This window comes from Pollachius pollachius (genome assembly GCF_949987615.1).
Source record: "Pollachius pollachius genome assembly, chromosome: 1".
NCBI classification, from domain to species: Eukaryota; Metazoa; Chordata; class Actinopteri; order Gadiformes; family Gadidae; genus Pollachius; species Pollachius pollachius.
In genome coordinates, this window is record NC_136934.1 from 50,142,010 (window position 1) to 50,169,749 (window position 27,740).

At 42.2% G+C, this 27,740-nt stretch overlaps 2 protein-coding genes and 1 long non-coding RNA gene across 12 annotated transcripts in view; 1 reads left to right on the forward strand and 2 right to left on the reverse strand.

Moving 5' to 3' along the window:
* LOC307083454 (uncharacterized protein) overlaps positions 1 to 321 on the reverse strand; it is a 74,929-nt gene extending 74,608 nt beyond the window's left edge. For 3 of the 10 annotated variants that reach the window (XM_079747349.1, XM_079747346.1, XM_079747343.1), the window contains exon 1: positions 98 to 319. Coding sequence is in view for 5 of the 10 variants with exons in the window: in XM_079747346.1 (XP_079603472.1) it covers positions 98 to 107 (10 nt within the window). In the remaining 5 variants the exon portion in view is untranslated. Of the gene's footprint in view, positions 1 to 97 lie in introns of all 10 variants that reach the window. The other 7 variants (XM_079747348.1, XM_079747344.1, XM_079747350.1 and 4 more) reach the window with 3 other exon arrangements.
* The window catches only part of LOC307083520 (protein NLRC3-like), a 129,831-nt gene extending 102,622 nt beyond the window's left edge, over positions 1 to 27,209 (forward strand). The window contains exons 10-13 of the mRNA XM_079747434.1: positions 22,455 to 22,628; positions 25,719 to 25,892; positions 26,149 to 26,213; positions 27,144 to 27,209. Of these exons, the coding sequence (XP_079603560.1) occupies positions 22,455 to 22,628; positions 25,719 to 25,892; positions 26,149 to 26,213; positions 27,144 to 27,160 (430 nt within the window). The 3' untranslated portion in view covers positions 27,161 to 27,209. The remainder of the gene's footprint in view (positions 1 to 22,454; positions 22,629 to 25,718; positions 25,893 to 26,148; positions 26,214 to 27,143) is intronic.
* Positions 1,191 to 4,353, reverse strand: LOC307083530. The gene is made up of 6 exons (XR_013812284.1): positions 3,641 to 4,353; positions 3,297 to 3,398; positions 2,710 to 2,977; positions 2,502 to 2,580; positions 2,080 to 2,190; positions 1,191 to 1,866 (listed from the first exon to the last, which is right to left on the reverse strand). It is a non-coding gene; the product is annotated as an uncharacterized lncRNA (long non-coding RNA).
* Positions 27,210 to 27,740: the final 531 nt, after the last annotated feature.

Sequence of the window (27,740 nt, forward strand, 5' to 3'; positions counted from 1 at the left end):
AGTTAGTATGTAATGTGTATGTACGGTCATCTTCTCTAACTTTATCTTGCCCGGAATATGAGGCTATAAATTATACCAATGACATAACTTTACTCACTTTGGTTCATGTGTGGATCATCGGTCCACTGACAAAACAGTTCTCCTTACTGCCAAAGATCCGTCTTGGCTTTCCAACTAAATCGATTTAAAATGACCAAGAATCTGTCGATGCACCGAATCAAACGCTGCGAATCGGTTGAGTGAAGCTTTAGCCTGATAACAAGACAGCATTGTCAACTAATTTCATTCCGTTTCGATACGGATCCATAAAATGTCACTTAAGGAATTGGGCGGATCCGTGTGTGTGTTTACGTATAATTGCGCGCGCGCCCTGCATCTCGGAAGCAGGTAAAGGCGCGTTCACGGTCCTGGTGACAAAGAGACGCCTCGCCAGTGATTCCCGACAGCGACTGTTTCAGTTTCAAGTTCGAACGCATTAATTTCATGGAGCCTATAACCTACTATCCTTTTGCTTTTATTTATGAGAAGCACATACATTATTGCCACTTGTATGTTCTGGGTCCAGGGTCTGTGTTTAGGATGTCTGGGTTTAGGTTCTGGGTTCAGGGTCTGCGTTCAGGGTCTTATCGACCAGGTAAACACGCGTCCTGCCGTTCTCTGAGCTCCAGGAAACGCATCAAGTTCCAGGTCGATAATATTTAGCTCAGACCTCGTTCACTCAATACATTCATGATCCAAAACCTGACAGCAGCTGACCTCAGATCCGGTGAACTGGGCTTTTATTTCTTTCACTTCATGTTTCGACAAATCCTGTTGCTGGAAGCATTTGCAGACAAACTAGACCAGCACATAAATACACACACACATTCCTGTGTAATTAATTAAGGTGTATGACAGCTCCCTCTACTGGACAGCTTGGACAACAGTTTCACACCAAACTACGTTTTCCGTTGGAACCAACATAACTAGAGTACATTGATGTGAGACCGGGTTGGTAGTTTGAACGTGTGGTAGTAGCAGAGAATGGCCTGCGGGGGCAGTATGTACATTGTTAAATGCACGAAAAGGCTTGAATTTAGTAGTAATATGGATGTTTTATATTTTTACAAAATAGATTGTGAACATTGCTTAAAAACATTCATCATGTTTATTAAATGTATTGCAGGAGTTTAGCTTGACATTAACCAAGTTAAAGGACAATTAAATGAACTGCACCAAACATGCAGAAGTCCATGTAGGATTTTAATATATAAACAAAAACACTTGACAGAAGATTAATACATATTTTTGTAAAGGAAAGCAGAGGAAAACATTTTCCCAAATTATTCGTTTCAAAATGTCACCACCATTCAGAAAGCAAGTGAAGAGGTTTGTGTAAAACCAGTCCTCCCTGACCAGCTCTGTCCCTGACTCTAAACCCTGACTCTCAACCCTAACGCTGAACCCTCTGAGGGCAGGAAGACGCTCCTTCAGTGTAAAGGTTCAAGAAGACACTCCTTCAGAGTAAAGGTTCGAACCACGGAGAAGGAAGAAGAAGGGGAAGGAGTGGAGAGCAGTGAAGTAGTGAGGTTAGTGACACACGTGAGGGAAAGGCGTGTGGAAGCACACGGGTACATGTGGGGTCAAGAAGATCACTCCCGCTGGAGCTCCTTGATCCATCAGCCTCAGACCGCTGAGCTCAGCAGGTCTTCTGGAGGACGAGGCTCAGATGAACTGAGGAGACGGGATCAGCAGGATGTCAGGATCAGGTGGGGTTCAGCTCAGGTGTGTCTGCCCTCGACCAAACAGGATCAGGTGAGGTTCAGCTCAGGTGTGTCTGCCCCCGACCAAACAGGATCAGGTGAGGTTCAGCTCAGGGGTGTCTGCCTGGACCAAACAAGGACATGGATTAGGTTCAATATTGAAAAGATGTAACATTATCTGAACCAAAGAGACGCCATTAAGGAGCAGGTAGGCTTTAGGGCGCCTTGCTCAAGGACACATTACTGTATTCTGAGGACTTGAACCCGGCACCACTGGCCGAGATTTGAACCCCCAACCCCCTACCTAGCCCACTATGTCCAGATAATGCAAACTTACAAGGAATCCTTGATGGTAGAGTCCTGGTCGTCCTCAGGATTTGCCTTTCAGATGTACGGCTTCTCCGTCAGTCCTCCAGATTCCTGGTCTGGTTACAAACGTAATTTGTCTCTAATGTGGGGTAACAAACACAGTAGTAGTTTGGCTTTAATCTAAGGTCACAAACACAGTAGTAGTTTGGCTCTAATCTAAGGTCACAAACACAGGAGTAGTTTGGCCCTAATGTAAGGTCACAAACACAGTAGTAGTTTGGCTCTAATCTAAGGTCACAAACACAGGAGTAGTTGGGCTCTAATGGCTCGTAACAAGGTAGGAGCTGTAGTTTGTCTGGTAACCAACCACAGTAGTATGCCTTAACTTGTACTGGACAAACTAATCCTGCGTTACAACAAGTCCACTCTGTTTACTTTATGCAAACTTACGAGGATCCTTGTTGGTAGAGTGATGTCGTCCTCCAAAGTCTTGGCTCCTCCATCAGCTCTCCTCAGACAGAGTCCTGGTCTGGAACAAACAGCGGAAGTCTTGCTTCAACATGTGGTAAAACAGATGTAGTTGTCTGGTATATTAACAAACGCCGGTAGTTTGTGGTAGCAGTATTCTACGAGAAGTGGCAGTGAGTGTGATGATCACTTCAGAGTCAGGCTCCATCTACCCCACAACCGACATCCTCCACCAGGCAGGGCCTCCATCAGCTCCTCCACCAGGCAGGGCCTCCATCAGCTCCTCCACCAGGCAGGGCCTCTATCAGCTCCTCCACCAGGCAGGGCCTCCATCAGCTCCTCCACCAGGCAGGGCCTCCATCAGCTCCTCCACCTGGCAGGGCCTCCATCAGCTCCTCCACCAGGCAGGGCCTTCAGCACGGCTCCTCCATCAGCTCCTTCAGCCATGGATTCCTGGACTGGTTACAAACACAGTTGGTCTCAGCAGTAAATCACCTGGGGACGCAACACACCCCACCTCCCGCATCTGAGGTTCACTTGTAAAATGAAAGACGAATTTAAACATATTTAAACACTTAAATTAGACAACGTCTACAGATTAACGCGTTCAGCAATTCACCCACTACGGTCGTAGCAGAACTAGTAACAATAATAGCTCATATGACTATGAATTAACTCAAACCACAGCTTGGCACAAATTTAAAGTCATAAAATGATCAAAACCAAACCTAAACTACAGAGGATTTCAGTGTTTCAGATGAGCTTGGTGATGGTTACCCTCTGGTCCGGTGCTGCAGGCCCCTGGTCTCCAGCCTCAGTCTCCGGTCCGTCCTGGCACCACAAGCCTCCGGTCCCCAGCCTCTCAGCCTCGCCTTTCAGCTACAGCAGCAGGTTTATGTTAGCATTTGCCCAACAATGAACTTATTTGATTCATCCGAAACTGAGTTACACAATTCATTTAACTATTACTTTATAACTCAAGGCTAGAAAAGACTGGAGAGACCAGACATGAGCATTCCGTTTTGGGAATGAAGACAGACCAGTCCACAAGTTTAAAGAAGTGGTTCAGCCCATGCATTGAAACTGACCTGAGAAGACTACTCAGACACCAGAGCACTGACCTGTTCTGGAGGACTTCTTACAGGAGGTGGACGTCTGGCTCTGGGTGAGGAGGTGGAGGTCTTGCTGTGGGTGAGGAGGCAGACACCTTGGGGCAAACTACATGTTACCTTTTTAAACTTGTACAGTTCTAGAGTATCTTCTACTGTAACATGTGGGAAAGACGGCCATTATTTTAGCTTTGATATTATCCAGTTGGTAACTCAGCACCAAGGTCGTTGTTTAACGTCATTCCATTGGGTAAGGTTTAACTTCTGTGGCAATTAATGACACCAGATATTTAGAACGTACAAAAGCTAAAGTACCAAAGAACACTAAGCAGTATAGATATTAAATCAAATATAATTACTCAGCCATATTCAGGTGCTGGGTTCCGTTGAAGAAATGCCAAATTGTCTTCCACCTTGAAATGATTTTCAGCCTTCACTGATGGTCAGAAATGGGCCCGCAAGTAGAACACTGTTTTGTACGCAGCGAGAGTCCCGTCAACGTGGTAAAAAGTATGGCGAAACCATCGGAAATTATCAACATATTGTACGATGTACGTGTCAGTATGTATTTAATTTAATCAAACTTAAGTTGTTTAAGATAAGGGGCAACAATTCCCAATGGAAACCAACTGAAAAATAGTCTCCGTTGGCAACGGCTCGAGGTTACGCAAATACAATCCAGAACGTTCCGCCAGATTCCCTCAGGGTACTCACGTCCAACTAACTGCCAGGTGGGCTCTGATGGTTGTCAAGCATACAACCTGCTATGCTAACCATTGAGACTAAATAAAGTGACCGCACTCAGAACCATCCACGGCGGGAAGCACAAACCGTCCGAGATTCCGGCCGGAACCAACCAAAGAAAAAACAGAACCAGCGCCTCACCTTGAGCTGAACGGAGGAAGATCCTGAAGTCCAGCGATGGTCTTCATTAAAACACAGCCAACAGACTTACCTTGATGTGGTCTGTTTGTTGCTGTTGGTCATTACTACTATTCAGTGTACCTTTACATTATTATGCACCCAGTGTGTACAAGTTATATCACTCAAAACCGTACGAAGAACCAAACTACCATGTACGTCCCACAACAACTTTAAACCTCAAATCCTTGCCTAAAAACAATGGAATCATTCAATACAAAACCGTGTCTAGATTTTACAATAAACAGAACAATTATCTCCATTATTCAGGGTACAAACCATACAGAGCAAATCAAAACGCTCACAGAGAGCCGACCATAGCCCTGCCACGTCCCCCTGACGCCTCGTCACCAACAGCAAATCACGCCAGCCAACAAATGGACAGGTCCAGTGAGAAGTGGGAATTTGAGCGAAAGGACTGCCCATAATAAAATGAAGGCCAATTCCTTAACTATCCAACCATCTTCATGGTTTAAAGATTTACAGACTTGAAATGCCATTGTGTTCCAATCACCTTTGTCTGCTCCCTCGTTACTCACAAACTCTTCATCTCCATCGCTAGAGCGTTGCCCTACTCATGAGGGTGTGGTCTGAGTGAGCAGAGATGCATACTGGGATACAGTGCTGTCTGAAGTCTTCAGTTCTATAGACACGCCCCTCAGGAGAAACCAAGTGTTTGAGAATCTGTCGTGACATCAGTTACATGAGCTGAAATATCCTTCAAGATGGCGCCAGGATTCTCAGAGGAGAAAGGCCAAGAGGAAGATGTGAGGGTTCTTCCTCTCAGCCAATGGAACGCAGCAACGGTCTTCATCAAAGTACCATGGAACACTTTGAAACGTTCTCCTCTATACACCTTGAAGCCCCAGTGAAGGTTTCCTTACCTCCTCAGCTGAAGAGCACAACTTCAGCTTGAAGAGCAAACTAGTTGGAGTTCCCAGATTGGTTCTGATTTAAGGGAACCAATCGTTCAGCTAGTCCTGTACGAAAGAAATACAGTTCAGCCTGAGAAGACTTGCAACTGAGAGAAAGACAAGATCCACAGGGCTCTCCATCAATCCAGCCAGGTAGGAAGAGCCACCTCACTAAGGTCATCTTGAATATCCATTGATGTCCCTTTCCAACTTCAGACTCTCCTTGTGGAATGCCTTTAGGTGTCCATCCTCCATTGATCCTGATTGGTGTAGTCCTAGTTTGAAGTCACTGATCTGAAGACACCGCTTGCATCCTTTTACACTTGATTTGGATACTCTCCTCCCTGCCTACTGTGTTGATATCTCTCCGGAGCGTCGCTCTGGGCTCTGCATGTCTACTGGAGGCCTCAGGTAAACGTGGGGCCGTCCATCAGGTATGATTTAGTTGACGATTGCGATATCCCAAGCCAACCACACAGACCCCCTTATGAACATTATCACTGTCAAAGCAAGCAGGACATACACGTAGAACCCAGGACACACGTAGAACCCCATGCCAGATGGAACCAAACACACGTAGAACCCCCTGCCAGGTGTGCGTGGGGGTCACACACACACACACACACACACACACACACACACACACACACACACTAGAACCCTAGCGATGCTTAAAAATCATCAATCTCATGTCAAACCAATTAACACACCTGAGCCACAAAAGGCCAAACACTCATGCAGGGTAAAAACCTCATGCCAAATAACATTCCATCATCCACCCCCAGCTCTCCTGCCAGGACACCCAGAACAGAACAATCAATGTCTCCAGAGACGTAAATTATGTACAACATTCTTCACTGGCGTCCCACATTGTTGATGGATTATGCTTGGTGTCTCCAAAATGTGTCCCAGGTTGATTCAACGTCTCCGAAGTCATGTCTTTGTAATCCAGTGGTTTCCTGAATGAGGTGCCTTCACAGATGCAAACAGTGCAGCTTTAGTCAGCCTGAGGACAGGAAGGAGGTAATCTGTTCAGAAGACCACCCAGTGGAGGGGGAGGGCTCTTGAGGAGCAGGATCCATCTTGGAATGGCCCCGAATAAGACCTTCTTGGAAATTAAACTGTTCCTGAGGAGTCAAAATGCCTGGAGGGGAATGTTGAATGTGTTCCATGGTTCTCTGTGTCAGACTGAAGTTGTGTTTTAGTCGTTGAGATGAGGAGCCCCCTCATCTCCCCCTGGTGTTTCTCCTTCTGAATCCCTGTCTCCATCTTGAAGAACATTCTAGTCCATGTAACTAACATCACGACGGTTTCTCAAACACTCGGTTTCCCCTGAGGGGGCGTGTCTACAGACCTGTAGACTTCAGACAGCTCTGTATCCCAGTATGCACCTCTGCTCACTCAGACCACACCCTCATCAGTAAAGCAACACTCATGTGATGAAGATGCAGAGCTCAGGAGAGTAGCTGGAAAGAAGACTGAAGACATCAGAACCCAACCCATTACTCCAGCTTACAACAATAACTTAGAACCTGTAACCATTTTAACAAACCATTAAAATCAACATAAACCAAACGCCTTAGTAACCCATGAACCAATAAAACATCCTTACTACTCAGATCAACCTTCAGCTGACGGGTTTACTCACCAGGAAGCCAAAATACTTCAACGTGCCCAAGAATAATGAGAAACTAATGACTTACAGTTCGCAGTTCATCTTCATGGTTAAGTTGGGATACTCACAGAACTGCAGTTAAATATCCATGATAGACCTTTGAAGGAACGAACAGTTTGCTCATTATTGTCCCCAAACTTGGGCACTGTCCAACTGTCCCACAGTTCAACATCTACCATCTCCTTCAAATCAGATAAATGAATGACAATACAAATTCAGGGCTTTTGGGATCATCCAAATATTGAATAATGTTTAAGATAATTAACCCATCCAGCTTTTTAATAAGTTATACTGATTATTTGACTGTCATTAGTCAAGAGTGATTTACTTCTTACTTTGACAAGTTTGAATGTATAGTCTCTAAAATGTTACTTTCAGGTAGAATCATTATTTAAATTTTAAATGAGAGTTAAACCACCACAATCCCCTATTTCCTTCACACATTATCAATGATTTATATTCAACATACAAGTCAATGCAGTTGTGCTTTGCTACACATTTCTACTCACATCAGGTCCAGATGAGATGCTCCTCTTTACTTCAAAAAGTCTTTAACCTGTGAAACAGGAAGAGATGACAAATAAGTCACAACAGAGCTCAACAGACATTACACACACGTTCTGGATTCTGGGAACACAACAACATACCGCGTTTTGGAGACGCTACACTGCCAAACAGAGGAGGACGCCAACGTACTGTCCGGTTCCCCCTTAAGTGAAACGCACCAGATGCAACGAAATAACCAGTTAAGAAAACCACTAGGCGCTCGAGCTGCGGCAGGTGAGCTAATTAGTAAAACTCAACGCAGGTTCGGCACCCTCTGGTCACCCTGGTAACAGTGAGAGTCTATTTCAGCTCTGTGTTTGATCTTAAATGACCTCCCTCATTTTAATTAAAGGGATGAGTCTGATTTGACTGATTTATATTCGCACTTCAAAACGAAGAAAGTCTTCATTCAATTCACCTTACTTTGTGCGCGAGCGTGTGTGTGTGTGTGTGTGTTAGTACTGTTTGATGTCAAGTTGGTGAAAAGGAAATCACGTGCGATCTTGCGTCCCTGTGTGTGTAGTGAGCGGATGTGGACAGCAGAGGGCGATGTTTCCACACGAGAACATCTCTGCGTGCTCTGCGAGATACCGTCTCCACAGCAATCATAACTTTGTAGCATCCTGAACGGCCCTTTGAGGAGTGAGAAGGAAGCTTTCATCAAAAAGAGACCGGAGAGACTCATTCACTGGTTGAACTGGAGTAATCTGTCATATGCACGCACACACCATAGATACACACATATAGATTCACACACAATATTGATACACGCAACATATAGATACAAACCATATGCACACACACACACCATAGATACACACCATATAGATACACACACACACACCATAGATACACACCATATAGATACACAAACACCTAAATAAACAAAATATGCGGTTTATTATAGCTTTAAATAGCTACCTGACTGCTGTGCTGCTTATCCCCAAACATCTAAAGGTCCATTCAAGTTATTTCAGAGTAAAATGAATACAAGTGAGACAGACCTTACACACACCCACACACACACACACACACACACAGATCTGACTGGGGATAGGATAGGTTAATTCACTTGAGGTGGTAAACAGGTTATGTCTTTAAACAGTTTATTCTCTTGCCAGAAGGACTATCTAGACTCTACTTATAAATATCTCTTTTCTTTTCTTTTTTTTTTACAAACTTTTTTTATTCTGGGCTTATTAAATAATTCCGATTTGTGATATCCAGGGTGCACCCTGGATATCTATATCATATAATACATATTATCACGGCCAAAAGCACGACCGACGTCTCTGGTTCTTCAACCTCTACATCAATCTGAAGTGGACTGAACCGCGCGCTGCCTGCTGCCGGATGCCCGCTGCCGGGCGGTGGCACTTCGCGGCGGTGGTGCCTTGCGGCAACCGGCGGCAGACAGCATGTCGCACTTCATGTATTTCAGGGAGTCAAAGCCAACGTTAAACTAATTAACATTATATTTTATATAATTATTATATAGCGGCTCCATATTTCTCCTCCCCCGTCCGGTTTCAACCGCAGCTGTCAGGGTTGCTAGGTGAGAGGAGTGGCGCGTCGTCACGCGAGGTAAAGGGTGTTAACGGCTTGTTACGCAAACTGGAAATGCTCCATAGGCCAGACCATCTCATTTAAAAACGTTTGTTCGGCCTTTGGGCCGGCCATCACGGTCTACGAAGGCCACACCTTCATAGACTGCGTCCTTCGAAGGATGCGTCCCCTGAATTGAGACACAAATGAAACAAGACCTTTTTTTAACTTGAAGACTTGTAAAAACATGTCAAGATATATTTTAATGTACTTTCAGTCCATATTATAATAATATTTTAAAGAGGGAACTTAGTTATATATATATTATGTTGAATTAATTCTGTTTTGTGTGTGTGTTGTTGTCAGCTGTTCGAGGAGCTTAGTGTGCTGCTCCTCCATTGGTTCGATTTCTGGAGCGACGCGCAGCGGAAGCAGCTGCTGCACATGCTGCTGACACTGCTGCAGCCAGCTCAAGTAAGCTTTTTTTGTTTCGTTAAGTGTCACCCCTCAATTGACGGCCAATTTAGAGCCGCTGTCAGCAATTCTAGCTCACTGGATTCGTTTTTTCAATTATTAAATATTTAAATATAAATGTTTAAATGTAATAAAGGTAAAGGATTTCACGTGGTCAGACGAACGCGTGAGAGCGGTGAGACTCAATCCAAACCAGTTTAAATAAAGGTAAAGTCGAGTCGGAAAAAAATGGCTCATTGCGGTTGTAATAGAATTGTATGATCACATGTAAATGATGTGCCTGGATAGACGTCTTCACGTGATTGAAACATGGGCGGACGTCAACCTGAAGTGGATGGAGTAAAGACGTTGAGTTAACTTGGACCCATGTGTGGACATCTTTTATTATAAGTAACCAAATACTTTACAGCGGTTTTAATGGGAGAGAAAGAGAGAGAGAGAGAGAGAGAGAGAGAGTTGCAGGTTGGTTATCGGGTTGTGTTATCTGTTTTATTTTTATTTTGTGTTTTTATTATATTTTGAATTTGTATTCATCAGTTAATACTTTTTTTGCTACTTTTGATGCTTGAGTTCCAATAACAAGTCAATCCCCTGTGTGAGTAATACAGTTGATCTTATCTTATCTGGTTGTGTGATGTTTGACTGGTAAATGGCTTTGTGTATGAGTGTGTGTGTGTGTGTCTGTGTGCGGGTGCATGTGTGTGTGTGTGTGTGTATGTGTGCGTGCGCATTACTAGGTTTGTTGTCTTGTCTGTTTCCTAACTCTGAAAACTTTAGTCGTTTTCTTCTCCTTCAAATTAATAAAAGTGTTTCCTTAGCTTTTCATCAGATTGTATTTCATCACGTTGGGACTCAAATAATTTCAAGGCAGATGATACAAAGTACAGCAGAACTTGCGGGTCACAACCCTGTCGTGATGGTTAACACACCCATAACCATCATGACAGGGTTGTGGTGGGTTGATAGCTTTATATGGACCTCCTCAAACCTTCGCTGTGTCTTATCTTATCACTTGATACAGATATGGGTGTGTGTTCTGGTGAAGCCCAGCCTTGACCCAATCATAGTTTTAGGTGTAGTTAGCTGTCGTTCAAAGCCTCCTTTCTCATTCGATCTGTCTTCACTGAGGAGCCCAGCAGCTCAATCTTTACTCAGATCCTTTAGAACCGTATTAATGTTCTGTCTCGGTTCTAAACACTTCCTTTGTGTTTTGGCTAACACCTGAATCTCTTCCTTCAACGGATCTTACTTTCGATCCTTTTGTGTTTTTATACTTTCATACGACACGGGGCAGCACACGTTTTCACCACAGAGAAGCTAAGGTAAAGTTTGCTGTCATTTTTCCTTGAGATTATTGATCATATATTCTCACTGTAGTATTATATTCTAAATTAATCGGTTACCAGTCCAGGTTAATTGTTTCAGGTCCATGTTCCTGCTGTAAAAGAGATATTGATCTCAGAGAGACAACCTGTCTGAATAAAAGAATATGGGTCAGAACATCAATAAGTAGTTTCACTGTGTTGAGGGCATTTGTATATGAAACCTCTGGTCCAGGAAAGGAACAAAACTCACATTGGGTTCCAATGGAAAACGGTTTGGATTCAAACATTCCCTGTTTTGTGCTGAAAGGACGAGTTGTGACCATCTCTTTGACTGTAAGAGTATAGTGTGCTTTGGAGGTTTATTGGTAACATTAGTGACTTACTGTTGGTTTTATGAGCGTCGATAACGGTTTAGTACCCTGATCTTTACACTCTTGAGGCCAGTGACTCCACTCTGTGGAAGAGACGTTTCAGTGGTTCCCGTTGTGAGGGAGCAACATTTACTGCCACACTCATCACAGTCGGCCATCTCTGAAAGGACACCGCGTTATCAACTGCTCGCAGGTGAGCACTCTGTTGTGGTCAGACCGTACCATCTGGCAGATAAAAGGGGGGAAACTGGAGTATTTTTCAATTTTGTATTTACTTAAAAAATGGAAACACAAATTATTAATATTTTCACTTAGTAAATTATTTGTTTTTATTTGATAGCAATAACGGATGATTTGGGTACTCATACCTTAACATGGATCCCCACTCTGTATTCAATGATGGTATGTCCCAGCTCTTATTTAACCTCCCCCATTGAGAGTTAACAATGGGTGGCTGTCTCTCAGGCTGGCAACACCATAGTTCTCTGAATCCTCCTTCTCCTGTAAGTAGACAAGTTATATTTGTTTTGCTGTTTGGTTTTTTAACAATCCATGAGCCCTCTGTAAATATTAAGTTAAAGTAAAAGAGCTCTTGAAACTTTTTTGGATTCATTTTACCTTTTCTCATACATCATCACCAGCACTGCTGGTGATCCCCCCCCCCCCCCCACACACACACACACACACATATATGAGATCTAGACATAGATAGTGATAAACTGTGTATGAGATCTAGACATAGATAATGATAGAGTGTCTATGAGATCTAGAAAAATATAGTGATATTGTGTGTATGTATATCAGAGAGGAGAAGGATAGGAAGTCTCCGAGAAGCTAAGGTACAGTTTGCTTAATGTCATGTTTTCTTATGATTATTGGTGATAAATGCATTAATATATTCTAAAGTACTACTAAAATACTCCCAGTTAACTATTTTGTGTGTGTGTGTGTGTGTGTGTGTGTGTGTGTGTGTGTGTGTGTGTGTGTGTGTGTGTGTGTGTGTGTGTGTGTGTGTGTGTGTGTGAGAGAGAGAACTGATATAATTGAATTAGCCCTGAATATAATATTTGGCAAAAATATAACCGTAAGCGGTGATTAACGGGGTCCGAGCAAAATTAAAAGTCAAGAACACACTAATGGAAGATATATAAATATAAAATAATTGTCATATTTAAGGAAAGAGGTTCCACTTATAAACCTGAACTGCAGCCTCATTCACACGGTCAAAATGTCTATTGATAAGCACAACATCCAGAAAACTCAAAGCACACATTTCTCAAGTGAATTAAGGGGCTTCTTCAAAGCATGTACCTGAGAAATCTTTGAAATTCTGGGGAAATTAAACATTTGTAGTCAAGAACACTAACGGGAGAAATATAAATATAAAATAATTGTCATATTTAAGGAAAGAGGTTCCACTTATAAACCTGAACTGCAGCCTCATTCACACGGTCAAAATGTCTATTGATAAGCACACAACATCCAGAAAACTCAAAGCACACATTTCTCAAGTGAATTAAGGGGCTTCTTCAAAGCATGTACCTGAGAAATCTTTGAAATTCTGGGGAAATTAAACATTTGTAGTCAAGAACACTAACGGGAGAAATATAAATATAAAATAATTGTCATATTTAAGAAAAGAGGTTCCACTTATAAACCTGAACTGCAGCCTCATTCACACGGTCAAAATGTCTATTGATAAGCACACAACATCCAGAAAACTCAAAGCACACATTTCTCAAGTGAATTAAGGGGCTTCTTCAAAGCTTGTACCTGAGAAATCTTTGAAATTCTGGGGAAATTAAACATTTGTAGTCAAGAACACTAACGGGAGAAATATAAATATGACAGAGTTAATTCCGAAAGGAAAAATGGTTAGTGAAGAAGTTCCCCTTAACGCCATACTGTGTCTGGGCAGTCAGATTCTTGGAAACTAATGAGCCGGAATGTTGATTGCCTGATGAATTTCAGGTGCTGTTCAATGTTGTGTTTCTTAAATGAGTGACAATGACAGAATGTCATGGTCAGCTTGTTCATAATGCTTTAACAGGATTCAAACTCTCAACCTAAGCATCACCAGTACAAGGCATTATCCCGTTGAGCCACTGACATTCCTGAACTGCATGAAGCCTCATTCACACCGTGAAAATGTAGATTGATAAGCACACAGCATCAAGAAAGCTCCAAGCACACATTTCACAAGACAATTAAGGGCTTTCTTGAAAGAGTACAGATCTGAAAATGTGCACTGTTAATGGTATCCACCTAATGATAGCAGTATGGTAGTTATACAATAACAACATTTTCATATAGGCAAAAAGGGTTGAGACTGTGGACGTTAGGCTTTTCTATGAAATTGTGGGAAAAGTAAACATTTTTAGAGCAGAAGACCAGGGTGAGAAAAATGCATCTGATTTTAGAGATAAATATGATTAAAGAATTTTGAGTCCAGGTCAATCTCCTAAGGAGAAATAAGGCTAGTTCATAATATTTTTAAATAGCACCATCTTTGGTTGCAGTACCAAAATTTGGGTTTATTAGTAGTGGGGTGTATGGGTACACAAAACAAAATGATCATATAAGAAAAATGGGCTAACTGCTCCAACTTTATTGGCTAACATTTCTCAAATGGAAATAAGTAAAGCAAATTCTGTTCGATGATTTTTGTGAGGCTTGGTCTAAAGATTTTATGTGGCGATTTTGGTGAATTTTTGATTATTTTTGTAGCCTGTGAATCTTTTATCATGTTTAGCTTTAATATGAAATTGTGGGAAAAGTATACATTTTTAGGGCATCGGACCCCTACAAATCAGTATTTATTGGTATATTTACTGATAAGGATGGAATGCAAGAATTCAATTCAGTCTAGAAGTGATGAAATTATTCTAGTCATTAATGGTTGTCAGTTATTTAGAAAGAAACATGGGGATTCCAGGAGCATCTCAAAATAAAGTGAGATGATTCTGGAATCCTGGAATGTGTACTTATACTCATACTGAGCCAGTATCCTGTGTACTTTTACTCATACTGAGCTAGTATCCTGTGTACTTATACTCATAATGAGCTAGTATCCTGTGTACTTATACTCATACTGAGCTAGTGTCTTGTGTACTTATACTCATACTGAGCTAGTATCCTGTGTACTTATACTCATACTGAGCCAGTATCCTGTGTACTTATACTCATACTGAGCTAGTTCCTGTGTACTTATACTCATACTGACCTAGTATCCTGTGTACTTATACTCACACCGAGCTAGTATCCTGTGTACTTATACTCATACTGAGCTAGTATCCTGTGTTCTTATACTCATACTAAGCCACTATCCTGTGTTCTTATACTCATACTAAGCCACTATCCTGTGTTCTTATACTCATAATAAGCCACTATCCTGTGTACTTATACTTATACTAAGCTAGTATCCTGTGTACTTATACTGACACTGAGCCAGTATCCTGTGTACTTATACTGAGTAAAGATTGAGCTGCTGGGCTCCTCGGTGAGGACAGATCGAATGAGGAAGTAAACTTTGAACAATGAACTACGTGTAAAGCCTTTATGATGAGGTCAGGGCTGGGCTTCCACCAGAAAATACACCCATAACCTTATCAAGTGATAAGATAAGACGGGGCAAATGTTTGATGAAGTCCCTATAAATCTATAAACCACCAGGTCCCAGTCACAATGTTGGAGGTTCAAACAGTGGAACTAAAGTGACTTCATGGCTATAAAGTTCTGCTGTCCAAGTCCTTAATCTAGATAGTCCATCTGCAAGAGAATAAACAGTTTAAAAACATAACCAGACTGTTTACCACCTCAAGTGAATTAACCTATCTTATCCCCAGTCAGATCCATACACAGTGTATGTATGTATGTATGTATGTATGTATGTATGTATGTATGTATGTATGTATGTATGTATATGTGTATATATATTTGTTTTTCTTTCATTAACAGAGGGGTACCAACAATTTTGTCCACGTGTGTGTGTGTATATATATATATATATATATATATATATATATATATATATATATATATATATATATATATATATATATATATACTGTCAAGCTATTAAATTATTTAATCGCATTACTGTTATAGGTAAATCACGATTAATCACACAATTTTTTTCTATTCTAAATATCCCTCGATTTCGTGCTGCTATCCTTTTAGTGAGATCAGAGAGTGTTGAGAAGGACAGTAATAAAATATATTTGGTAAGATGGATATAAGAGAGACCCGCAATGAATTCAACCCGGTCCACTAGACATCGGTTGCATGACAGTGGTAGGCCTACCGTAAAACTTCAATAGCCCAGGATTTTATTTGTTTCACTCACTGAACTTTCGAACAAAACTCTCTTGCTCAGCAAAGATGGGAAATACTATAACATTTATTATTTAAACCAGTATGAATATTCCTACCGTACGTAGGCCTATACACATTACCAAGCTATTGAATAACACACACACACACACACACACACACACACACACACACACACACACACACACACACACACACACACACACACACACACACACACACACTCACACAAACGGTGGCGGAGTGGTAATCGGGAGAGTCGGGAGAATTCCCGGTGGGCGGTTAACGTTTCGGGGCTGTCGGGCTGATTACTGCGAGATAACAATATTGCGTTTATAAAAGTTCTTTACAGCGCCGTCTGGCAGCCTGAGCTGTGCGCCCGCAACCTCTCAATCGCTCAACAAAACAGCCGCAACAACTGTCAACATCGCATCCAAGTCGAATTTGCCTAGAGGGGAGTAACTGAGCAGCTCCCCCCCCCGAAGTGGTACAGCCCAGGTGGGCCTTGAACTGCGATTGGTCAGAAAGATGTAACAACATTGAACTCTTGTGCAGGCTCGAACAGAGTGACAACCAAACACACTTTTAAGGAGTTTTTCACCCGCTCCGTATCCTTGCTTGCCCCAACAAGTTTGTGCAGCGTGCTTGTTGTTTTGTTTCCGGTGTAGATCCGGTATGGTGTTGTATTTTTTCTAACGTGACTAGTTGTTGCTAGACAGCTGGTGAAAAAAAGACAACGTTAGACAATCCAAAACAGCGTTAATCCACGATAAAAAAATTAACGCCAATAAAATTGGTTTGCGTTAACGCCATTAATAACGCGTTAAACTGACAGCACTAATATATACAGGTATATGTAAGGTTTGTCTCACACGCATTTTTCTTTTCCCTCTAGGCTAAGCCCCTGATGTTTCACAAGCCTAGAAACGCCCCTGCTCCTTACTATGTTTGTTTGTCTTCTCTACAGCCATTTCCTGTCTGGTACTCAAATACAATCCACAGAAACTATATGTAGTTGTGTTTGTGTCCAGGTCTCCAGTCTACTATGGATCAGGAGAGAGAGGAGGGGGGTCCTACCTCTAGGACCACTCTGTCTGGGGAACATGGCCGCCAGAGCAAAGCTAAGAGGTAAGAAGAGGACCTCTCTGTCTGTGACTGTGGACCATCACAGAGCTCAGCAGTGATGTATCATGACTCCATCATTAGTCTGAGTAACAGCTGTGTGTGTGTTGTGTTGAAGCCCAGAGCAGCAGGAGAGAGCAGACTCCCCTGGACCCAGCTGTGTCTCCATGAACAGTGACCGGTCTATGGGTTTTCCTCTTAACTTTAAAGATGGACGCCCCTCCAGAGAGGAGAGGTAGGAGTTTCTAACAGACGATGAAAACAGACCAGTTAATTGTTATTAGACTCTACCGATACTGATGCTTAAAAGTTAGGAAAAATATTCTCTCTCACTCTCTCACTCTCTCTCTCGCTCTCTCGCTCTCTCTCTCTCTGTGTGTGTGTTCCAATATCCATACTTCCATGAGTACACTTAAACGTAGTACACTATCCACACTCACTAAGTGCGCTAATTTTCAGATGTCAGTGTTGTTCCAAATCGAATACTCCGTGGTGCACTAACCGGAAATAACGGTGAACTCTTTACGCCTAGCAGCTATAAAAATCGATAAAAGCTAATGACTATTAATGCAGGCTATGTGTAAATGCGCCGACTTTGGCTCAGCCAGGCTCCGCCCTCTTCCGCTACGTAGCTAAGATGGCTGCCGTTGAGTACGAAAAGTGTACATCGATCCATACTCGGCGATTTCAGCGGGTCCTTTCTGTACACTTATTTTCCTCCGATCTGAATTGACACCCCTTACGAACTCAAACTAAGGCTAGTAAGTACGGATAGTATGGATATTGGAGTTAATCTGTGTGTGTGTGTTGTGTTGAAGCCCAGAGCAGCAGGAGAGAGCAGACTCCCCTGGACCCAGCTGTGTCTCCATGAACAGTGACCGGTCAATGGGTTTTCCTCTTAACTTTAAAGATGGACGCCCCTCCAGAGAGGAGAGGTAGGAGTTTCTAACAGACGATGAACAGACCAGTTCAATTTTTTCAGACTCCACCGATACTGATGCTTACAAGTTAAAAATATTCTCTCTCTCTCTTGCTCTCTCTCTCTCTCGGTCCGTCTCTCTCTCTCTCTCTCTCTCTCTCTCTCTCTCTCTCTCTCTCTCTCTCTCCCCCCTCTTCTATGTTTACTGTGTGTCTGTGTGTATGTTTACTGTGTGTGTGTGATTTCTCTCCCCAGACAACCCCACCAGAGGTCAAAGGTCACCAGTGCTCAGTCTGTACAGCAGTCTATTGAGAAGAGGTGAGGATTTATCAGAGATTATAAAAATACACCATGCATCAAACGTCCATAAATATAAGTTCTTGTTCTTTTAGAAGAGTCCAGCAGCAGAGAGCAGACTCCCCTGGACCCAGCTGTGTCTCCATGAACAGTGACCGGTCTATGGGTTTTCCTCTTAACTTTAAAGATGGACGCCCCTCCAGAGAGGAGAGGTAGGAGTTTCTAGCAGATGATGAAAACAGACCAGTTAAATGTTATTAGACTCCACTGATGCTTAAAAGTTTGGAAAAATATTCTCTCTCTTTCTCTCTCTCTCTCTCTCTCTCTGTTCCAATCACCATACTTCCATGATTACACTTAAACGTAGTACACTATCCGCACTCACTAATGCGCTAATTTTCAGATGTCAGTGTTGTTCCAAACCCAATACTCCGTGGTGCTCTAACCGGAAATTACGATCACGACTGCCGCCGCGGCTCCTTCCCCGCAATAAAGATCCTGCTTTGAACGGTGAACTCTTTACGCCTAGCAGCTATAAAAAGCTATAAAAGCTAATGACTATTAATGCAGTCTATGTGGAAAATGCGCCGACTTTGGCTCAGCCTGGCTCCGCCCTCTTCCGCTACGTAGCTAAGATGGCTGCCGTTGAGTACGAAAAGTGTACAGCGATCCACACTCGGCGATTTCACTGTTTTGAGTACACCATCCGGGTCCTTTCTGTACACTTATTTTCGCCCAATCTTAATTGGAACACCCTACATACTCAAACTAAGTCTAGTAAGTACGGAGAGTATGGATATTGGAACACAGCATCTGTCTCTCTCCCCCCTCTTGTTTGTTTACTGTGTGTGTCTGTGTTTACTGTGTGTGTGATTTCTCCCCAGAAAACCCCACCAGAGGTCAAAGGTTACCAGTGCTCAGTCTGTACAGCATCATCAAACAGAGCTGATCAAGGTCTGTAAATGTCCAACATGACATTTGACTTAAGCTCTACATGAACATTAGAAAGCATCTCTTGTCTCCAGGCTTCCCTCTTCAGACCAGCGGGACGTCAATCCAGGACAGATGCTTCTGATGTCCTCAGTGAGTTCAGAGTAAAGTTCTCCTCGATGTTTGTTCTGTTCCAGAGGGCTGAGGAGAACGCACACGCTTTCCTAGACAAGGAGCTGAAGAAGATCTGGAGGGATCTCTTCTCAGATTACCCACAATGCTCAGAGAGTCAGAGGGAGGAGGAGGAGGTGGATGGTAAGAACGAGGAGCAGAGGAGGCGCGCCATAGAGGGAGTGGTGGACATCACAAAGCTCTGCCTGATGGAGATGAACCAGGAGGAACTGGCCGACACACTGGGGGACAGTAAGAGACTCTTATTTTGGAGACAGTAGAGACAATTATTTTGAAGCGCAGAAAATAATCTTACCTTAAAAACAGTGAATAATTTCTTATTTTGAAGATCCGTATAAAACCCATTATTTGCACTGTTCAGACTAAATTACACATTGTGAGATTTCTACATTTCTAACTTTTCAATATATTTTCTCTTGGGGGGTCAAAAATGGTTTGATCCAGGTATGTAGGGTTATTGTGGGGTATCAGGTTCAATGGTTTGATCCAGATATGTAGGGTTATTGTAGGGTTATCAGGTTAAATGGTTTGATCCAGATATGTAGGGTTATTGTGGGTCTATCACGTTAAAGAATGTTAAATATTAAATTGCAAATCAACAGAAGAATAACTCAATGGAAGAGATGCAGCACTATCTTGTTAAATCAGCATATCAAGTCACTTTCCATTGATTCACTATTATTATTATTATTATTATTATTATTATTATTATTATTATTATTATTATTATTATTATTATTATCAATAGACCAATCAAATTGCTTTGAAAATAGTAATCAAAATTCTGAATAAATGATCCAGTCCTTGTCACGACGAGCTTCTGTAACCACAAGTAATGAAGCCACTAAATATCATGAAGTTGATAATTTTACAGGAAATATTGAAATGCTTCCACTGATGTCACCATCCACTATCGGATGTCTTCTGTTGTTTTCTCATTTAGGATCTGCTGCTGTCGAGTGCCAACACAAAATTAAGTCTCTTTTGAAGAAGAAATTCAAGTGTGCGTCTGAGGGAATCGCTAAAGCAGGACAGCCAACAGGTCTGAATGACTTCTACACAGAGCTCTTCATCACAGAGAGAGGCAGTGGAGAGGTCAACAAGGAACATGAGGTCAGACTGATTGAAACAGCTTCCAGGAGACCGGCCAAGGAGGAAACACCAATAAAATGTGAAGACATCTTTAAACCCTTACCTGGACAAGATCGAAAAATCAGAACAATTATGACAACTGGAGTGGCCGGCATTGGTAAAACCGTCTTAACACACAAGTTCACTCTGGACTGGGCTGAATGCAAAGCCAACCACGACAAACACTTTACATTTCTCTTAACTTTCAGAGAGCTGAATTTACTGAAAGGGAAAGAGTTTAGCTTGGTGGAACTTCTCCATCACTTCTTTATTGAGACCAAAGAAGCAGGAATCTTCAGATTTGACCTGTTCAAGGTTGTTTTCATCTTGGATGGTCTGGATGAGTGTCGACTTCCTCTGGACTTCCAGAACAACCAGACCTGGACTGATGTCACAAAGCCGACCTCAGTGGATGTGCTGCTGACCAACCTCATCAGGGGCGACCTGCTTCCCTCCGCTTGCATCTGGATAACCACACGCCCTGCAGCAGCCAATAAGATCCCTGCTGAGTGTGTTGACATGGTGACAGAGGTAAGAGGGTTCACCGACCAACAGAAGGAGGAGTACTTCAGGAGGAAATTCAGAGAGGAGAAGCTAGCCAGTATAATCATCTCCCACGTCAAGAAATCAAGAAGCCTCCACATCATGTGTCACATTCCAGTCTTCTGTTGGATCACTGCTACAGTTCTGGAGGACATCTTCAAAACATCTAAGAGAGGAGAAGAGGTGCCCAAGACCGTGACTCAGTTGTACATCCACTTCCTGGTGGTCCAGTCCATACAGGGGGGCAGGAAGTATCATGGGAGAGCTAAAACAGATCCACACTGGAGTTCAGAGAGCAAGGAGATCATTGTGTCTCTGGGAAAACTGGCTTTTAACCAGCTGAAGAAAGGCAACCTGATCTTCTACGAGGAAGACCTGGCAGAGTGTGACATCAATATCAAATCAGCTTCAGAGTACACAGGAGTGTTCACCCAGATCTTCAAAGAGGAGTGTGGGCTGTACCAGGACAGTGTGTTTTGCTTTGTCCATCTGAGCATCCAGGAGTTTCTGGCTGCCCTTTATGTCTTTCTGTCCTTCATTAACACGGGGGTTGATCTGCTCTCAGAAGAAGCACCAACCTCTGGTGAAGATAAACTCCTCCACCTCTACCAGCGTGCTGTAGACAAGGCCTTACAGAGTGAGAACGGACACCTGGACTTGTTCCTCCGCTTCCTCCTTGGCCTCTCTCTGGAGACCAATCAGATTGTCCTAGGACGTCTGCTGGGGTGGAAAAATAGTAGATCAATTAGCACTCGGATTAAAAAAGGTCTGCTGGGACAGAGAGGAACTAGCTCATTGATCCATAAGGAAACAGTGTCTTGCATCAAGATGAAAATAAATGGAAATCTCTCTCCAGAGAGAAGCATCAACCTGTTCCACTGTCTAAATGAGCTGAATGACCGTTCTCTAGTGAAGGAGATCCAACAGTACCTTACATCAGGTAGTCTCTCAAGAGAATCTCTCTCCCCTGCTCAGTGGTCAGCTCTAATCTTCATCCTACTGACATCAGAAGAGGAGCTGGACGTGTTTGACCTGAAGAAATACTTTGCCTCAGAGGAGGGTCTTCTGAGGCTGCTGCCAGTTGTCAAAGCCTCCAAAAAATCTCTGTAGGTTCACTAATAACATGTATTACAATACACACAATAAACACAATATAACTAAAACTGGAATATAAGGTTAAAATATTATGCAAAAGATCACTGTAGGTTCATAACAGCTTTAAATTATATTATATTTGTATTACCTTTATATAACAACATGTATTACTATTCTACTCACAACAGAATAAACATACTAGTAGAATATAAAAGTTACAATGATATATAAAACATCTTGCAGGTGTACTATTAACATATAATGCATTTATGTAAACACAGAATACTAGAATATAGAAGTAGTATTCATTTAATATTTTGAAAACACAATTAATCTATTCCACATTTTACATCCAATACATAAGCAAAATTTATACGTCTATTGTTTTAGTGAATATTATTGTAACTAGTAAATTCCTTCATTATGTAATGAGTTAAAGATTTTTGTTAAGTTTGATCACAGTTCCTAACATGTTCTGTTTATTTTGTGTGAAGGCTGAATGGCTGTCATCTGTCAGAGAGATGCTGTGAAGCTCTGGCCTCAGTTCTCAGCTCCAACTCCTCTAGTCTGAGAGAGCTGGAGCTGAGTACCAATGATCTGCAGGATTCAGGAGTGAAGCTACTCTCTGCTGGACTGGGGAGTCCACACTGTACACTGGAAACTCTTAGGTCAGTTTTACTCAAAGTGCAAACAATTACACCACATGAGTATATTATTTTCATAAGATAACTCATCATGTATTCATTCGATTTGCCATGACAGTTTAGATATACATTATATTATTATTATTATTATTATTATTACTAGAGTTTCCACGCACTTAACCTCTAGTTGTAATTAAACCCATAGCAATAATGTGGAAACCCCAGTCGGTAACAGATTTCTGAGCGCATAATTTAATAAATTTTTGCCTATAATGATACAACGTATTGTGGAGTGCGGTAAATGACGAGACAAGAGACGGAGATGGGTCGAGTCAGCTTTACTCTCCACTTCAAAACTAAACAAGTTACTCCAGCATGAGTTCAAACGTAACAGCCGTAAACCAGAACACCCGTCAACCCGAACTGTGGTAAACCCTTTTCCTTAAAGGAACAGTCCCTTGGTGATTGTCTTTATTATGTTGTTGTGGGTCACCACAGTATAACATTTTGGTTCACCTATTACGTAATGATGCAAGCATAATTTCCTCCTTACGCTTTCACATTTCTTTTTCCCAATTTGTAATTCAGGAAACTCTACCTTGAGGGTGATTCACACTTAATGCTTTAAATACGGACCTCAATGTTGTGTAGACATCAGTAGAATCAACGGGGGGCTTAGGGGGGGGGGCTTGCAAGGGGCGGGACATGACGTAGGGTCTAAGTTCGCAAGAGGCGGGATAAGTGTGTCCGCTGTCACTGTAGTTTGTTTTGATTTGACATAGACAAAATGGAGGCTGAACGGGCAGAACTCATCCCGATCATCTTAAATGTTGCTAAAATGATGCATCCACAAAATCAAAAATCGATCGATTAAAGATTGAAGCATGAATTAGAGACAAATAGAAGAAACGACGAAGAAGAAAGGCGTCGCGAACGACTGCGTTACCCGAGAAAGCAAGCATATTTTTTTGCTTCATTTCACATATAATTAAACATTGGACAAATGTAGTTGAATACTGTGTTTAACTGAGAAAACAGGGAGTGGAAGGACGGGACCCTATAATGTTCAGCTCACTGTTGTCAGTAATAATAATAGAAAAAAACATTTTCTATATACGTGCAGCTATGAACTAATTTATTGTAATTTATTGTAATTTATTGTATGATGTGTACTTTTAGGGATATGATAAGATGTATCTTTTAGCGCTCACCACAAATTACTCTTAAAAGCAATGGCAACATTTAAATATTTCTTAACCATTCAGCGAACAAAAGGCAACAGGCTGATTATCATTTAGAGGGCCACTCAATGACATGCAGAAGCGTCATCAACACGCCCACTGAAGTAGTGTGAGAAATTCCAACTTTCTAATCCTCATTCACATATAAGGTAATTTACATTTCCTACAGAGAAAATACTACCTCAGCGGTAGTATTGTTCAGGAGCTTTTCAGGGTACAAATGTCAGGATATGTTGTTCACACATACGGCCCATCAGGAAAATATCTGGACTTAAACATGTGTCTGAAAGCAGCTAGTGTGTGAGCATTTGATTGCATTATAAATTGAGTCCATTTATGGGTAACAGGGGTAATTGTTCAATGGAAAGTGTAGTATACTATGATGCAAATCAATTATTAAATAGCTTTTACTGTAATTCAGGGCTGCAAAGTGCATTGACATTTTAAAATGCGTGGCAACTACTATTGGTTAGCTGAAAATCATAATCATCATTGAGATTAAACATCTCTTCAAGTGTCCTGGCAAAGACCGGCAGCAGTAGCCTACAGTTACACATAGCATACAAACAAAACATAAGAAAAATAAAACAACTAAAACAGTCCGCAGGCGGAAGGGGGATATCAATATCGCAAGACATTTCGGGAGGCTCAAGGAGACGAGTAATATTAAGTTTGAGCAACAAAGTGTGAAGACATTTCTGGAGGCTCAAGGAGGAGGGTAATATTACATTTGAGCAACAAAGTGTCGTCTTGTGGTGGACATAATTCACCATACTGTGTTATTGACATGTTTTCGTTCTGCGTTATAAGGACTCTGTCTCTTTAAGATCACGTGACTTGTGTGTTGATCTGCCGGTCGGCGCGATGTTTGAATTTAACTGTTTTTATATGACAAAATGAACGACTTGCCGTTGCTCGTTGAGGTGAGAAATTGTCTCATCACTTCTTTTATCGCAATGTCTACAGTCTATAGACAGAGCGTCATACCTGGGCGAGTTTGTCGACGGCAGAACGTTAAAACAGACGGAAGGGGGGAGGGGGGATATCAATATCGCAAGACATTGCGGGATGCGGGATCGATCTTGCCGTTGTCTTTCAATGCGAGCGTGTGTGCGTGCATGTGTGTGGTGTGTTTGTGTGTGTGTGTTTGCGGTGTCCTGCGCTACCTATGTCATACACACCGCATACACACAGCACGCACGCACTTGAAACGTCTGCGTCAGCACGCGCGTACCGACGCAGACGTTTCAAGTGCGTGCGTGCTGTGTGTGTGTGTGAGCTGCAGGCCGCTTGGGGTGCGTGTGTGCGGTGTGTGTGTATGCAGCGTCCTGTGCTTCCTTTGTCTTGAAACGTCTGCGTCAGCGTGCGTATGTGTGTCTGCAGTCTGTATGTGTATGTGTGCGTTCGCGCGTGCTGTGTGTGTCTGTGAGAGCTGCAGGCTGATTGGCACTGACCAACTTGAGTAACTTGTGCAAGGACTGGGGAGTCCATACTGTACACTGGAAACTCTCAGGTCAGTTATCAGCCTCTTCTTCAAACAGGTTATTCTAGACTCCAGTAAGTGCTGCTCATGTCCGATGCATTTCTGTTATGCGCTCAGAAATTTGTTACATTATTGACTGGGGTTTCCAAATTATTGCTATGGGTTTAATTACAACTAGAGTTTGTGCGAGTGCAACGCGCGCGCAGAAGCTCTAGTTATTATAATGATAACTTTTTTCATAATTTAACATCTATTTGACATCCATCTCTTAAGATTTAAAGATCCTGCTTATTCATACAATTTAGTATTTCATGTATGTAAAAAGACTGGTATTAATTCTCATAACATTTAATCACAGTACCTAACATGTTCCTGTTTATTGGTGTGAAGGCTAAATGGCTGTCATCTGTCAGAGAGATGCTGTGAAGCTCTGGCCTCAGTTCTCAGCTCCAACTCCTCTAGTCTGAGAGAGCTGGACCTGAGTACCAATGATCTGCAGGATTCAGGAGTGAAGCTGCTCTCTGCTGGACTGGGGAGTCCACACTGTACACTGGAAACTCTCAGGTCAGTTATCAGCCTCTTCTTCAAACAGGTTATTCTAGACTCCAATAAGTGCTGTTCATGTCCGATGCATTTCTGTTAATCTTTATCCCTGCTGACAAAACACTCCCTGGTTCTACACAATGTAAGAACCTGTGAAGAAACGGTCTTAGCCTACCAAACACAGCAGACTTCTCCTGACTCTAACCGAACAATATCTCATCTGAGTTGTAGCTATTGAGGAAGGAGCATTTGTTTAAGATCCTGTTTCATATCCAAGTGAAGGAAGTTCTGCTCTCTGGGATGATGTCATCTCCCCACTTCCTTTTCCTTTTCTCGGACAGGGTTACAGCTTTGTCTCAATAAAGTATCAATAAAGCTTTTACTTGTCCTCCATATGGAATGAATGCACTTTATAAATGTGGTTACTTTAGATGGTGTGTGTGTGTGTGTGTGTCTGTGTCTGTGTGTCCGAGTAACTTGTGCGACAGGCCTGCTATTACATAGTAGTAAGTTCATCTTTTTCAATAATTTAACATCTATGTGGCATCCTTCTATTAATATTTAAAGATAAAGCTTATTCATTCAATTTAGTATTTCATGTATGTAAAAACACTGGTAGAAATTCTCATAACATTTAATCACAGTAACTAACATGTTCCTGTTTATTGGTGTGAAGGCTAAATGGCTGTAATCTGTCAGAGAGATGCTGTGAAGCTCTGGCCTCAGTTCTCAGCTCCAACTCCTCTAGTCTGAGAGAGCTGGACCTGAGTACCAATGATCTGCAGGATTCAGGAGTGAAGCTGCTCTCTGCTGGACTGGGGAGTCCACACTGTACACTGGAAACTCTCAGTCCAGATCTGTGCTGGATAGATGTGCAACGATTACTACAGTCCACTGGGTAGGCTGGTAGACTGATCGATCCAGCACAGATCTAGGTTGACAAGCCCACTAGTGATGTCATATGGGGCAGATTTTTGAAACGGCTTGTAAGGTAATCACACTCACACCTGGTGGTATAATGTGTTTCCTTTAACATCCTGTTTCATATCCAAGTAAAGGAAGTTCTGCTGTCTGTGATGATGTCATCTCCGGACTTCCTCTTCCTTTTCTCGGACAGGGTGACAGCTTTGTCTCCATAAAGTATCAATAAAGCTTTTACTTGTCCTCCATATGGAATGAATACACTTTATAAATGTGGTTACTTTAGATGGTGTGTGTGTGTTTGTGTGTGTGTGTGTGTGTGTGTGTGTGTGTGTGTGTGTGTGTGTGTAGGTTGTCTGGCTGCCTGATCACACAGGAAGGCTGTGCTTCACTGGCCTCAGCTCTGAGCTCCAACCCCTCCCATCTGAGAGAGCTGGACCTGAGCTACAATCACCCAGGAGACTCTGGAGCTGCGCTACTCTCTGCTGGACTGGAGGATCCACGCTGGAGACTGGACACTCTCAGGTATGGAGAGGACAGCTCACCACTCAGGGACAAAGTCTCCTACAAGGATTCAAGCCGCTACTAGATGAAGCGGTTTGAAAAGGCAGCTCTAACTTATGTTGTGTAGAAAGTGATGAGACAGCAGATGATGAAGGTGAATGTTTCAACATGCTGCTCTCACTTTGTTTCCCCCCCAGTGTGGAGCACGGTGGAGTGTTGAGGCTGAAACCAGTTCCACAGAGGTGTAAGTGTCTCTTAAGTTTATATATATATTTATATATATACATTTATGTATATATACATGCGTGCATACATACATACATACATACATACATACATACATACATACATACATACATACATACATACATACATACATACATACATACATACATACATACATACATACATACATACATACATACAAGTTTTGTTTTTTAATTT